This window comes from Ursus maritimus, unplaced genomic scaffold (genome assembly GCF_017311325.1).
Source record: "Ursus maritimus isolate PB19 unplaced genomic scaffold, ASM1731132v1 scaffold_20, whole genome shotgun sequence".
NCBI classification, from domain to species: domain Eukaryota; kingdom Metazoa; phylum Chordata; class Mammalia; order Carnivora; family Ursidae; genus Ursus; species Ursus maritimus.
Window position 1 is genome coordinate 23,398,673 of NW_024424453.1, and position 13,089 is coordinate 23,411,761.

At 50.8% G+C, this 13,089-nt stretch overlaps 1 protein-coding gene across 1 annotated transcript in view; it reads left to right on the forward strand.

Moving 5' to 3' along the window:
- Positions 1 to 2,267: 2,267 nt before the first annotated feature.
- RBP1 (retinol binding protein 1) overlaps positions 2,268 to 13,089 on the forward strand; it is a 36,421-nt gene continuing 25,599 nt past the window's right edge. The window contains exons 1-2 of the mRNA XM_040636752.1: positions 2,268 to 2,419; positions 12,543 to 12,748. Of these exons, the coding sequence (XP_040492686.1) occupies positions 12,676 to 12,748 (73 nt within the window). The 5' untranslated portion in view covers positions 2,268 to 2,419; positions 12,543 to 12,675. The remainder of the gene's footprint in view (positions 2,420 to 12,542; positions 12,749 to 13,089) is intronic.

Here is a 13,089-nt window from a genome sequence, read left to right on the forward strand (position 1 = left end):
GTTGGCTCCACCATTGCTGGGGCTTTACACTGTCTCCTTCTAAAATAAAACAACAAAACCTACTTTATAATAAAGTAGGTGCATATATATATATATATACACACACACATATATCTTTCAATTTCTGGACTCTTGCTTTGTCTCATTGATTCATGTAGACTTCTGTTTTTAGTATCAGGAGGGAAAACGTGTATCACCACAGTGCTCCTGATCTACTGCATTGACACTGCCCCGCGTACCTGATCTCACATTCCTTTCCATTCCCTCAGGCCTTTGCATCTAGTGCGCCAAGGTGTTTTGTTTATTTTGCAAGAACAGAAAAACAGGGTTTTGGCCTCCTGGGTAAATAGAATTTCCAGCCTTAAATAAAGGTTTTCCCGTGATAGCAGATGCTGGCCAAATGAGAGGGGCTCTGCATCCCAGCCTGAGGAAAGGATTTTTCATTTATGATACTGTCTGTCACTGGGAACAGAATGATGCAAAATCCCATTTTAAACCAATAGTGCATCAGACTTGCAAGGCACATTTGGTAATTGGGTTAATACACGAACAGGAATTTCCTCATCCCCATCCTGCCCTCCCTCTGCCAACAGTGTTTCTGCCTTCGCTTTGGGCAAGGGTCTCCATGCACAGACGATGTTCGATTTCTGTCACTAAGTTATTTCCCTGGACCAGAGCTCAGCATTACAGACACACATGTGTGACTAATAAACGATCTATAATAATGCACGTAGGCGCACACCTCAGAAGATTTTAGAATTGTTAAAATAGCCCCAGAAAGTCTTGTTCATGGCACCAGACCTGTGAAATCTGGAAGGAACCCTCGCATTCATTGGACCCCGCCTTTCTCAAATTATCACAATGCTGAAATCCCACAAATTAATGGGAGTTGCAGTATTAAAAACAAAAAGAATATGGCGTCCTGAGGACCCGTTTGGAGAGCCCGGCTTTCCTTCTGGTGAAATCCAGTCAGTCTTACTTTCCCTGCATTCCTCACATGCAGCCCCTCCTCTCCATCCCTCCTGACACCGCCCAGCCCAGACCACCGTCATCTCTCAGCCAGACTCCTGTAGTCAGTCTCCCCACCTGCCCTCGGCCTCTGCGATCCATTCTCCGCACACGAGCCAGAGCAGTTCTGTGGTCTGCACAAATCTGATCGTAACACCTCCCTGCCCAAGCTCCTTCCACGGACACCAGTAAGAGAGTGGAAGACGAGTCACAGACGTGGAGAACACATGTACAAAATGTGTATCTAATAAAGAACTTGTGTCCAGACTATGTAAAGATCTCCAACAATTCAAAAATAAAAAGATGAAGAATTGATTGAAAGGTGAGCCAAAGATCTTGCTAGACCCGTGTGGGAGAAGGTTAACACAGCAGGCCTGACGCGGCTGCTGGGAAAGGCCTGCTCCTGAGCTAGTATCTGAGACATTGGCTTTTGGAACGCTGCCTACGATTCTAACTGATAAGGCTGTGTCGCCTACCTGGGGCACGGGGTCCTGCCATCCCAGCCTGCCGAGGCTGGTACACAGTGCGACTTGTGAACACCTGCTGTCCTAGGAGCTTGGAAGTTCCGAACGCACAGCTGGACGTGCAGGCACAGTGCCTACATCACAAGCCGCAATAAGACCCTTGGACTCAGAGTCTCAAACTGCCTTCCCTGGGCAGAAACACTGCACGCTGTGGCTGCATTTCACTGGTGGAGGAAGCGTATTTTGTGCGGCCCCCACCGCAGGAGGAGGACGTCGGAAGCCTTCGCCTGGACTCCCCCAGACCCTCCCGAATGTGTCTTTTCCCCTGGCTAGTCCTGCCGTGCGTCGCTTCACTGGAGTGACCCACTGCCGTAAGGATAGCTGCCCCGGAGCCCTGTGAGTCCTTCAAGAGAGTCACCAAACGTGGGATCCCAGAAGCAAGACACTTTACCAAAGAAGATACATGATTGACAAATGAGCACCGGAAAGATGCTTGGCACCAATCGTCGTGAGAGACCCACAATGAGATAGCACTTTGCACCTCCATGAACGCTTAAAATCAGTCAGCAAAATCCCATTCTTAAGAATCTGTCCAAAAAGAGATGCGAACGTGTGTCTGTCCACTCACTCGGGTGTGAATATTTATAGCAGCAGTACTCATTACAGCCAAACACTGGGAGAATTCAGACGTTCTTCAACTGGTAAATGCAAACAAATATATCCATGCAATGGGAAATGATTCAGCAACTCGAAGAAGGAACCAGTGGTAGATGCCTGCAACAAAACAGATGACTCCCGGAAACACGCTCAGCGAGAAAGACGCCAGACAGTAAGACAACACATCGTATGATTCCATTTATGTGAAATTTCTAGAAAAGGCAAAACTACAGATAGAAGCACAGAACAGACCAGCGGTTGCCTGCAGGTGGGAGTGGAGACGACTGCAGGTGGGCACAGGAAACTCGGTGGGGGAGGGGGTGGTGATAGGAATGTGCCAAAACTGGATCGCGGTGGCGATGGCACAACTCCGTAATTTTACCGAAGCTCATCAAACCACCTACTTTACATGGGTAAATTTTGAGGTACTTAAATTATACCTCAATCAAGGTGTTTTTCAAACATCTGAGCTTCCTTTGTGTGCCCTTGGAGTGAAGACCTGACTCCTCCGAGGGCAGCTGCCCCCCGCCCCCACAAGCTCCCACGCCCCACAGTGCACTGGGGCGGCTCCGCTTTGCTCAATGTCCCACACCCACGCCTCCCCTTCTGCCAGCACTTTCCCCACGCGCCCGCCCCACGCATGCTGTCTCTACAACCCTCCTTTGAGCTGACTCCCATTGCTTCTTCAGTTCTCTGCCTCTCCTCGCCTTTTCCAGGAAATGAGACTTGCTCACTGTACCTGTACCCCCAACTCCCTGCCCTCCCCTCATAAGAGAATTTCATCACTCTGGAAATGATGGATTCGGTGGTGACTCCAAGGTCCCCGAAAATAAGAATTCGTCTTGATCATTGCTCTTCGTCCCTAGACAACTCCTGACTCAGTAAATATTTCAGAAAATAATACCTAATAAGCATCTTATGAGCTCTGAGAAGCCCATGATAAACACACCTGTTTAACTTTGTATCAGTCAGTGATTTTGAAGCAAGTCTACACACAATCCTTCTTCTACGTATACCCTTAATACTATGTGGAACACGGTACTCGGAGTTGCAGTTTAGGGAGTTCTTATCTAAAGTTTTTCCCCAGTTTTTTGTATTACAGACAATACTGCAACAAATACCCTTATCCATAAGCCTTTACAAACCAGTGCTTTTGTGGGATAGATTCCCAGGAGTGGTACTGCTGGGTCAAATGCTCAGTGTACTTTTTATTCTAATCAATGTTACCACATTGTAGACAGTAGGGTGATTTTTTTTTAAAGTAAATTGATTTTTTTTTTTAAAGGAGACTCATAGAGCTGCAGAAATTCTCATTTCCTTATTCCTTTGCAGGGTGTCACCTTCATTATTCTTTATACAAACCAAAGCAATATCCATGTCTTTATTTCTACAGATAATGTGTGATAATGAATTTCAGGAACTCACTCACCTTAGAGAGACACAGCAATTTGCAGGCGAACATTGTTCCTGGTGTGTTCGATGGGTGGATAAAAGCAGGTTGTCTGGACGGGTGGTGGATTTATGGGTGGCAGGTGTCTTTCACCTCCTGCTCTCACACCTTGAGCCTCGGAGCCCGGGAGCACGGCACCAGGACAACTGTGCTAGCCGCCGTGCAGCTCTTGCAACGTCCTGGCGGGCAGAACGGGTCACTCTCCTGGCCACTGCCCCCGCCCCACATGCTCTGCTCCTCGGGCTGGCTGGGGGCTGGCTGCCTGGTGGGCTTGCACAAAGATTCCCTCCTGGATCTACTACCATGACTGCTCATCTGTCCTTTCCTCCTTTCCTCTGTGGTGGCACTCCGGTACTGACACTTGTCAGTGGCTCCCCATTTCCTACAGAGTAGAGTCCAAATAGCTTGTTAGAGCAGATAGGGTTCTCGGTGGCCTGGCCCTACTGGTTTCTCCACATTGTCTTGCACTGCGTCAGCCCAGGCCGTCCCTCCCCCCCCACGGCTCCCCCCCAGCCGTGCTGTCACCACACTTGATTACCCCACTCTCCCTGAAGCTGCCAGCTTTCCTCCAGCTCCCTGCTTTTGCATGCGTCACTCCCTCTTGGGAGTGTCCTCTACACCTCGGTCAGGCAAATCTCTACTCATCCTTCTAAACTTTGGCCCTGTGCTCACACGCCAGCATGTCCCGGAAGCACTCTGTACAAGCCGCTACTCGTTACACTCCTGTGCACACCCCTAGACCGTATCTTGCTCGGGGCGGAATCTTGGTCAGGGCGGGGTCTCTCTCAGCATCCGCAGCATCTAGCCCAGGTCCAGGCCCCTGCCAGGCGCTCAGGAAGTGTTTGTTAGAAGGACCCATCAGCGCGCGGCGTTGACACTTGCCCCAGTCCCTCCGGTGAGGAGCCACTAGGCTCCTGTTCTGGGGTGTGCAGCCCATGACCGGGTGCTGTGAGCGACATGGAAGGAAGTTAAGACACAGTCTGGCCACAGAGCATCGACAGGCTCACCAGGGGAGCTGAAGCAGGTGTGCCAAGTGTGTGCACATGAGAAAGAGCTCTGTCCCCCGAGGCAGTGTGGATGAAACAACACGAATGGGAGAGCCCAGGGCTCTCAGAATCCGGGAGAAGGGAAGAGGGAGCGTATTTGAGCCAGGGAACCTAGGAGAGTAAGGCTGGGCCAGGAGAGTTTGGGGGACAAGGCCACCAGTGCCAGAACAAGAGGACGACATGGGATGACTAGACTGCAGGGGAAAGGGGACAGACGGGGCTGGGAAAAGACATTGAGGCCAGATGGTCAAGGGCCTCAGATGACAAGGAAGAGAAGGAAACTAGAATGTATTGAGGATGTGTGTTCCCGAATCCTCAAAACTACACTACGAGGTGATGGCTCAGAGACATCAAGCGACTTCTGCAAGATCACACAGCTGGGAAATGGTGAACCTGGGATTCAAGAGCAGTCTGACTCTAAAACCCAGGTGTGTTACTGCACTGGATTCTGTCAATCCAGGGGCAGTGGGCAGGGCAGACCACGAAGGAAGCTCACAGATGAGAAGGGTCTTCACAAGGATTATTATAATGCAACTTGGAATGGGTTTTTTGTCCCTAAATCGAAGAGCTCCTGGCCTATTTCTTCCCTCTTTGGAAGCACAAACCTTCCACTAGCTGCCTAAAAAGCATATTCACCCTCCAGTGCTTCTAAGGAGACAGGCCCTAGACGGAGGCCTTGAGGCCAGCCCTGAACTGATTGGGGATCTTGGCCCGCCCTGCCCCTGCCATCCTTCCCTCTGAGGCCACCTCCCCCTGGCCACAGGTCACCACAGTCCTGCTCTGTATTCGCTCTCAGGGCGGTCCTCAGAGGGCCAGGTCACATGCTTCCTGGAAATCAATATGTGTTTGACCAGCTGCCTCCCTTCCATCCTTCATTGTATAATTCTGCCCCAAGAATGCAAAAACATTGGTCTAGCAAGATTTGTTCTTTTTAAATCTGGCCGGAGCCTCACTAAGGTGCATTAATCTTTAACTGTTTATAGATTTTTCTGCTTAGAATATATGCCCTGTGCTTTCATTTCACACGGGGATTCAAGTTCTGCTCCATATTGATGATGACTTCAGAGACGTATTTTCTCTCTGGGATTTTCTTCTGCTGGCTTATCTATCAGATCCAGCATGCCAAGGCCCCCATAGATCTCTGCCTCATTCAGGAGACAGTAGCTGGTTAAGACCTCGGGCTTTGGGTCAGACAGAGCCAGACACGCATTCAGTCCCCAACCCTGCCACTCCAGCCATGTGACCTCAAGCAAATCACAAAACCTCTCTAAAGCTCATTTTCTTCTGAAAACCAAGACCCAGTGGAGTCATATCTTGCCCAGGGTGCTATAATCAGCACAAAGCGCATATACGGTCATAACGATTACTTCTGAAAGCCCTCAACTCTGCAAGGACTTCATCTCCTCACCCCTCCCCACCCTCGCCCTTTTCCGTCTCTCCCCTCTTCTTACAAGGCCAGCTGCCTGCTCCTTCTCTGTCCACTAAGTCAGCCTGTCGGGGCTGCCTCCACTCCTCCCCTTCACCCAGCACCTCCGATTAGCTCCCTAAGAAGCCCAGGGTAAAGAACACAAAACCACCATCTTCCTTAAAAGGCGGGGAAGTGGGAAAAGTTGCAAATATATATAGTTCATATTTTTTCAAATTTATTATTGGCCAAAAATATTTTAAGAGTTATCATCCAAAGTGAAAACACAAAATAAAATTCCTGTTTAGGTTTCAACCTCCCAAGGACCTCGAGACTGATCAGGAGAAGTGATAAACAAACAAACAAAAAACCTGGGCCTACTGGAAACAAAGCAAATGCACGTGGGTCTCGAATCTGTCTGAACTTAGTCTTCTGTCTAAAACTCGGCAATGGCGGCTCCTGGCTGCCCACCTTCTCAGATAACCCACCCCACCTCCCACTTTAGTCCCTTTATAGGCCTGTCCCAAGGAAGGTATCCTGACTGGCCAGAAGTAGGCAGTTAAATTATATTGACCCCTTTCTCACCTTTCAGTGACTCTGGTATAACCTAATTGTTAATGCCATCTTACTTAAAAATTCCTTGAGTAGGGATGCCTGGGTGTCTCGGTTGGTTAAATGTCTGTCTTAGGCTCAGGTCATGATCCCGGAGTCTCTGGATCAAGTCCCACAATGTGCTCCCTGCTCAGTGAAAAGCCTGCTTCTCCCTCTCCCGTTGCCCCTCCCCCGACTTGTACTCCCTCTCACTCTCACTCACTCTCTTTCTCTCTCAAATAAATGGATAAAATCGGGGGGAAAAAAATTCCTTTAGTAACAGCTTCTGACCAAAAAACCCCACATCACCCTCATGACACGGCAAGGCACGGAGTCATGATACCTCCAGTCGTTCCATCGACCATATTGCTCCCCGGATGGAATGGCCGTTTAAAGACTGACCTCAGACTAATGCTCAGAGACAGACATCTTCTCATTTCCTACCAGCTAAGCCACTATACGAGATACTATCTCCCAGGTGAACCAGTGCCCTGGGGGCCATCCTGTCAGGTGTCTGTAACTTCACCAAAATCCTCCTGACCTTGCCGTCTGGGTTGGTGGGCTTCTACTCCAGAAGGTCTCCACCCCTGGAGAGGGCCATCGGAACTGACTTCCAGCACAATCACCACCCCGGCGTGGCCTTGCAACCCGTGTGGGGGGGTTTCCACCAGTTTACGGGTAATCCCCCGCACCCCCCACCGCACTCCAATCTGTGCTTGCCCCACAGAAACCACAGCATGACACAGGACCCAGGCTTCACTTTCCAAGAGCATTCTCCTTGCAAATAGATGTCTAAGGGGCCAGAGCATTGGAAAGTTGGGATCCAGATATCTTTGTAGAAAAGGAGTTAAGACTGCAGAGACGGGCTGGGGTAGGTAAAGTAGAAAGTGCTCTGTTCACAAAACTGCCACAACCCACAAGATCTCCCCATCGCGTGTCCTGGCTCTACCTGCTGGACCACATCCTCACAGTAGGCAAGACCCTTGCCAGTCTTCACCTTCTCTACCACCCTTTCCAAGGTGCTCTCGCTGGCAGCAAGCCAGGGAAGAGCAGAAAGGCATATGAAATGACCCCCCTCGCTACAACCGGGCCCTGGCAAGACTCAGGGGGAAGCCTCCCCAGATGGTGGAGGTCTATGACCACCCACAGGACACCTCCCATCTTTCCAGACCCCGGGAGGCCCTGCTGTCCTTGGAGCCCTGAGCCTCGTGCACCGTTTCTGGGAGGTGTTACACTGAGCAGTCACTCACATGAGGGAACATGCAGGAATTAGGACTGCAGACGGGGTTTACAAACACAGTTTAATAAAACAAACCCATAAGCCCTATCTGTGCTCAGCAGTTCCACCCCATTCGGATGGTCACTCACAGGTACAGAGGGGATTGACTGGGGCTTTTACAGTCCTGGCCAAGTAAGGAAATGACTGCTCACTCCGTGGCATCGAAACCCTCCCCAAGTACAAATGCAAACTACTCTGAGATACCCATTTTCAACCAGCAAAAAGCCAAGCTTTTGACAACACAACATGTTAGTGAGGAAACAGACACTCTGATGTGTCGATGCTGGTGAAACGGCTCACTCCTAGGAAGGAAATCTGGCAGCATCTACGAAAAATACTTTTAAGTATTTGTCCGCTGACACAGCAATCCCACCTCTAGGAACCTATCCCAAAGATACACTCACAAAAATAGAAAAATGCTTCACCTGTTCATTGCAGCACTGTTTATTACAACAAAAGACTGGAAACAACCATGAACAGGGGATGGGTTCCGGAAGCTACAGTAGGGCCATACAATGGAGCGCTATCCCGCCAGAGAAGGGAACGAGGAAGCTCTCCCTGTATTACCGTGAGAGTGATTTTAAGTTTAAAAAAAAAAGAAAAGATAGGGGCACCTGGGAGGCTCAGTCAGTGAAACATCTGACTCTGGTTTTTGCTCAGATCATGATCTCAGGGTCTTGAGATGGAGCCCCACGTCTGGCTCTGCGCTCAGTGCGGAGTCTGCTTGTCCTTCTCCTTCTGCTCCTCCCCCGCTCTTTTTCTGTTTCTCTCTGTCTCTCAAATAAATAAATAAATAAATAATTTTTTTCAAAAGGATATATTATGCCACTATTGATCTAAGAAAGGGAAAGTATGACTACATAATATATTTATATTTATGTTTAAAAATTTTTTTTTTAAAGTAATCTTCATGCCCAGCTTGGAGCCCAAATGCGGGGCTTGAACTTAACCACTCTGAGAGCAAGACCTGAGCTGAGATCAAGAGTCAGATGCTCAACTGACTGAGCCACCCAGACACTTGATATTTACATTTAAAAAAATGAAAAGATAGGCCATTTAAAAAGCTATATGTCAACCAATGGCAATGCATGAAATCTGTTTGGACCCTTATTCAAACAAACTAAAAAAATATATGAAATCAGAGAACACTTACTGGATATTTGATGATATTAAGGAATTGTATTATTGGTTTTTAGTTGTGATAATGGTGTTGTGTTGTTTTTCATGAGTCTATCTTTCAGAGATAACTTCTTGAAATGTTTCCAGATGGAATGATATGGATATATGTGGTCTTTGCTGCAAAATCATTTTGGAAATGGGGGGGAGGTGGGAATATAGATGAAACAGGATCGGCCGTGGGTTAATAATCGTTGACGCTGGTGGTGAATCCATGGGAGGTCCATATACAATTCTCTCTATGTTCATGTACGTTTAAAATTGTCCACAATAAAATAGCTAGAAAAGCAAAAAAGAGTGAGAGAGAAGGAAGGGAAGGGGAGGGGAGGAGAGGGGAGGGGAGGGGAGGGGAGGGGAAGGGAAGACTTCCCATGCAGTGTGTGTCACAAACTGTAGAAACAATTGTCACCTGTCAATGAAAGGCTGCCTCCACAGAGCCACTTTCTGGACAGAATTAAATCCCCAGGCTAACCCCACAAAGTGGGTGTAAGATTCTGCGGCTTCTAGACACGGTGTGTCATTTGCATATCTGCATATTCATGAGCACAACAAAGAAGAGCACCCTCAGTAGACCCTGGTGCCCCTCAGCCCCTCGGCCTCCTGACAAACCCTCTCACTCCTGAACACAGACGACACAGGAGGGCAGCTTTGCTGGGCCCTCTCATCCCTTCAGACATTAACCTCACAGATGGCACCGGGACAGCTCAGGGATTGGAGCAGGGTCGTTCTCCATAAAATAACTCTAGAAGCATATTTGAACACAGGAAGAGGGAAGATTTTTTTACAAGTCACCAAAATAAAACGAGCCCTTTAGAAGAGAAGCAGGGGTATGATGTCAGATGAGGAAGGTTTTCGTGATGAGCACAAGGGAAGAGTATGTCACTGCCCGTTCGCTGCTAGGAGACTCAAGTCTCTGGGTGTGGGAGACCTGCAAAGAGGGTGGGTTTGGGGCTGAAGGCACACTCTGCCCCAGCATCCTGCAAGGAGCGTCTTTTGGGGGAGGGACAGAGCCTCAGGGTCTGTTCCTGGGCTCTCTGCCCCAACAACTGGGGACACCCAGCAAGCTGCTTGACCTCTCGGTGATGCGGGCACGGGATTGCCCACCACACAAGGCGATTATAAGGATCATGGGCAATCGATGAATCATTTCAGGGAGATGGCTCCCTGAGCTCTGATTTATCTCCGTGGAGCAGAATGAAATGCACATTTCCTCCCTAGCTCCTCTGAGCTCCCCTCTCCCCCAGGAGCTCACCCTGGGGGCCCTTGGCTCTCTCCTGTCCCCTCTCCTTCCACCCCAGGAGTGCTCACTGTGCCTACCAGTGCCGCTATATACACACAGCCTCAGGGGGTTCCCCACTGGCCGGCTTCCTCTTCTCCGTGCTCTTGGTGGCTCTGGGGGACAAACGCAGCACAAGCAGGCTGGATTAAGTGCCATGTGCCCAGCTGGCCAGCTCCAAAAAGTGAGGTCACATGAGCAGGAAACGTCCAAAGTGGCCAGATGTCAGTCCTTTGGGATGGACAGAGGAGGACCAGACGGGTGAGAAGGGCATGCCTCTCTGCCTAGAGCATGGGCATGGCAGAGAGCCAGAACTGACTGGGCCCCTGCTGTGTGCCAGGCACTATGCTGGGCACTTGGCATAAGCCATCTCAGGAGACTCAGCACAAGGAGAGAAAGTTGGGGAGCATGAGAACTCCAGCTACCTAAGCTGGATGAGCCAGGGGAGCAGAAAGAAGAGCTGAGACTAGTTTGGGGTGACCAAGGCATGGCCAGTTCACTGTTTAAGCCCTTGGCTGATTCTCTGTTCTGGTGAGTCAGGCTGACAAGGAAACCCAGGGCCAGATGTCACAGAGAGCCCAGTCCACGCCAGGCCCCACTCGTCCACCTGACTGAGCCACAGGGCTTTCTTCCTGCACCTTCAGGTGGGGCAGGGCTGGGATAGGTCGCCCTAGCTGTCCCCCTGAGATAGGCCTTGAGCTGGCTAGGGAGGACACAAAGCCAGGGGCCATGCGAACAACCGATGGCCTGGGCAACCCAGAGCCAGGTGAGAAGAGATGGGGAACAGGCCGGAGAGGGGTATAGCTATGTAGAGCAGTGGTTCTCAAGCACGGGTGATTTTGCATCTCTCTCCCGGGCATTTGGCAATGTCTGGAGGCATCTTTGTGGGAGGCGCCAACAGGGAGCTAGTGGGTAGAAGCCAAGAAGGCTGCTAAACATCCTTCAGTACATAGGACAGCCCACCACCCCCCCAACAGAGAATTATGTGGCCCCCAAAATGGCAACCATGCCATGGTTGAGAAACCCTGGTGGAGAGCAAGCTGGGTGAGAGGGGCTTAAATCCAAGCCTCTCCCTGGGACGGAGCTGCCCCTACCCTGAGGAAAAGGCTTTATCCCTTGCTAACTCAGCCAGATGCAGTGTGAGGACTAAGGTGAGCCCAAAGTTGGGGGTGGGGTGGGGGGAGGGGGAAGCCTTGGCAGTGCTAGGGGAGGAAGAGAAAGTACCTGCTGTCATCTAGGCTTTGATTTGTGCAAAAAGCAATTTATAAGAGACATTTTGTCCTTAATAGAGGGTCAAAAAGTCAACCCACATGATTATGTCATCTCCTTACTGACAAGGCAGAGGTTTTAAAGCACTATGACATACCCACCAGGTGGGAAAGGAAATGTGATCAAAGATCTTCATTGTGGAACTGCTTCTAATAGCAGAGGATTGGAAACAACACAAATGTCCATCAGTGGTGGATAAGCTAGATAAACAATGGAACACCTTGCAAAAGAATGACATTTTCTATGTACAGAAATAGGTCTCCAGAATATATTAAGGAAAAAAGCTAAGCGCAGAACACTGCGGAGTACTGCACGGCCTTTAGATGAGAGGGAAGGGTCAGAAATCACCGGTGTATCCATCATTGCTTACATTTGCATGAAGCCGGGGATCTCAAACTTCACTGTGTCTCAGAACCACCCAGACGGCCTTTTTAGCCATACTTACTTCAAACAACATCAACCTCGCTTTCAGTTGAGGGAGGGATGTGGAAAGTACCCACTTTTCTTGCTCAGAGTGCAACTGCCCAGCTTTCCTGACCCTGGGCCGCCCACCAGCCCGACTGAGCCACGGGGCGCGGGGCTTGAGACAAAGGCCAGTAAGTGGCCTCTTTCCTAATGACTCCAGCAAACGCCAGGAGACTGTTTCTTAACCCTGGAGCGGCTGGTGAGTGCGAGAAGTTCAAGGTGTTGGAAGGAATCCCGCAGGAACCAAGGAGTTGGGGCCAACAAAGCACCCCCCCATCTCCTCCTTCACTGGGAGGCGACCTGAAGGTCTGAATGAAGGTGGCCGCGGGCCAGGGACAAACCTGGCCCTCAAACAACTCCCCGCCCCGCCCCCGCGAAGGGGGAGGAGCGACGGCTGCGAGTGAGCCTCCCGCGGGCTTTGTGCGCGCCTGAAATCCAGCTGTCGCCGCCCCGCAGAGCCCCCTGCCCCCGGAGGGCGCACATTTCCGGGCCGCCCACCACCCGGATCGCGTCGGGAGCCGTTGCGCCCGCAGAACCCAGAGCTGCTCCTCCCCGCTCCGTGGCCGTCCTGCCCCAGTAGCCCCCCGAAATGCCGGTCGACTTCACCGGGTACTGGAAGATGTTGGCCAACGAGAATTTCGAGGAGTACCTGCGCGCCCTCGGTAAGCAGCTGCCCGCCGCGCTCGGCCCGGGGCGCCCGGGCCAGCCGCTCGAGGACGAGCGGTGGGCTCCCCGGAGCCCTCCCGAGCCCGCGGCCCGCCTGCCGCCGCTGGGGCCAGCCTTCGTGCGCCGGGCAGCGAAAGGGCCTCGGCCGCCAAGGCTCCGAGGGTGGCCAACAGGCTGCCAACTGGGAGGGTGGGTGTTGTTAGAGCTAATTAGTGGTAAACATCTGATAGTTGGCTCTGGACGTGGGTAACTTCATTAGGAAAGCTGGCTTTAGTTTGTTTTCAAAGGGTCAGCATAAAGGTAGAAAACTTTGTTGCGGGGGGGGGGGGGGGGGGGG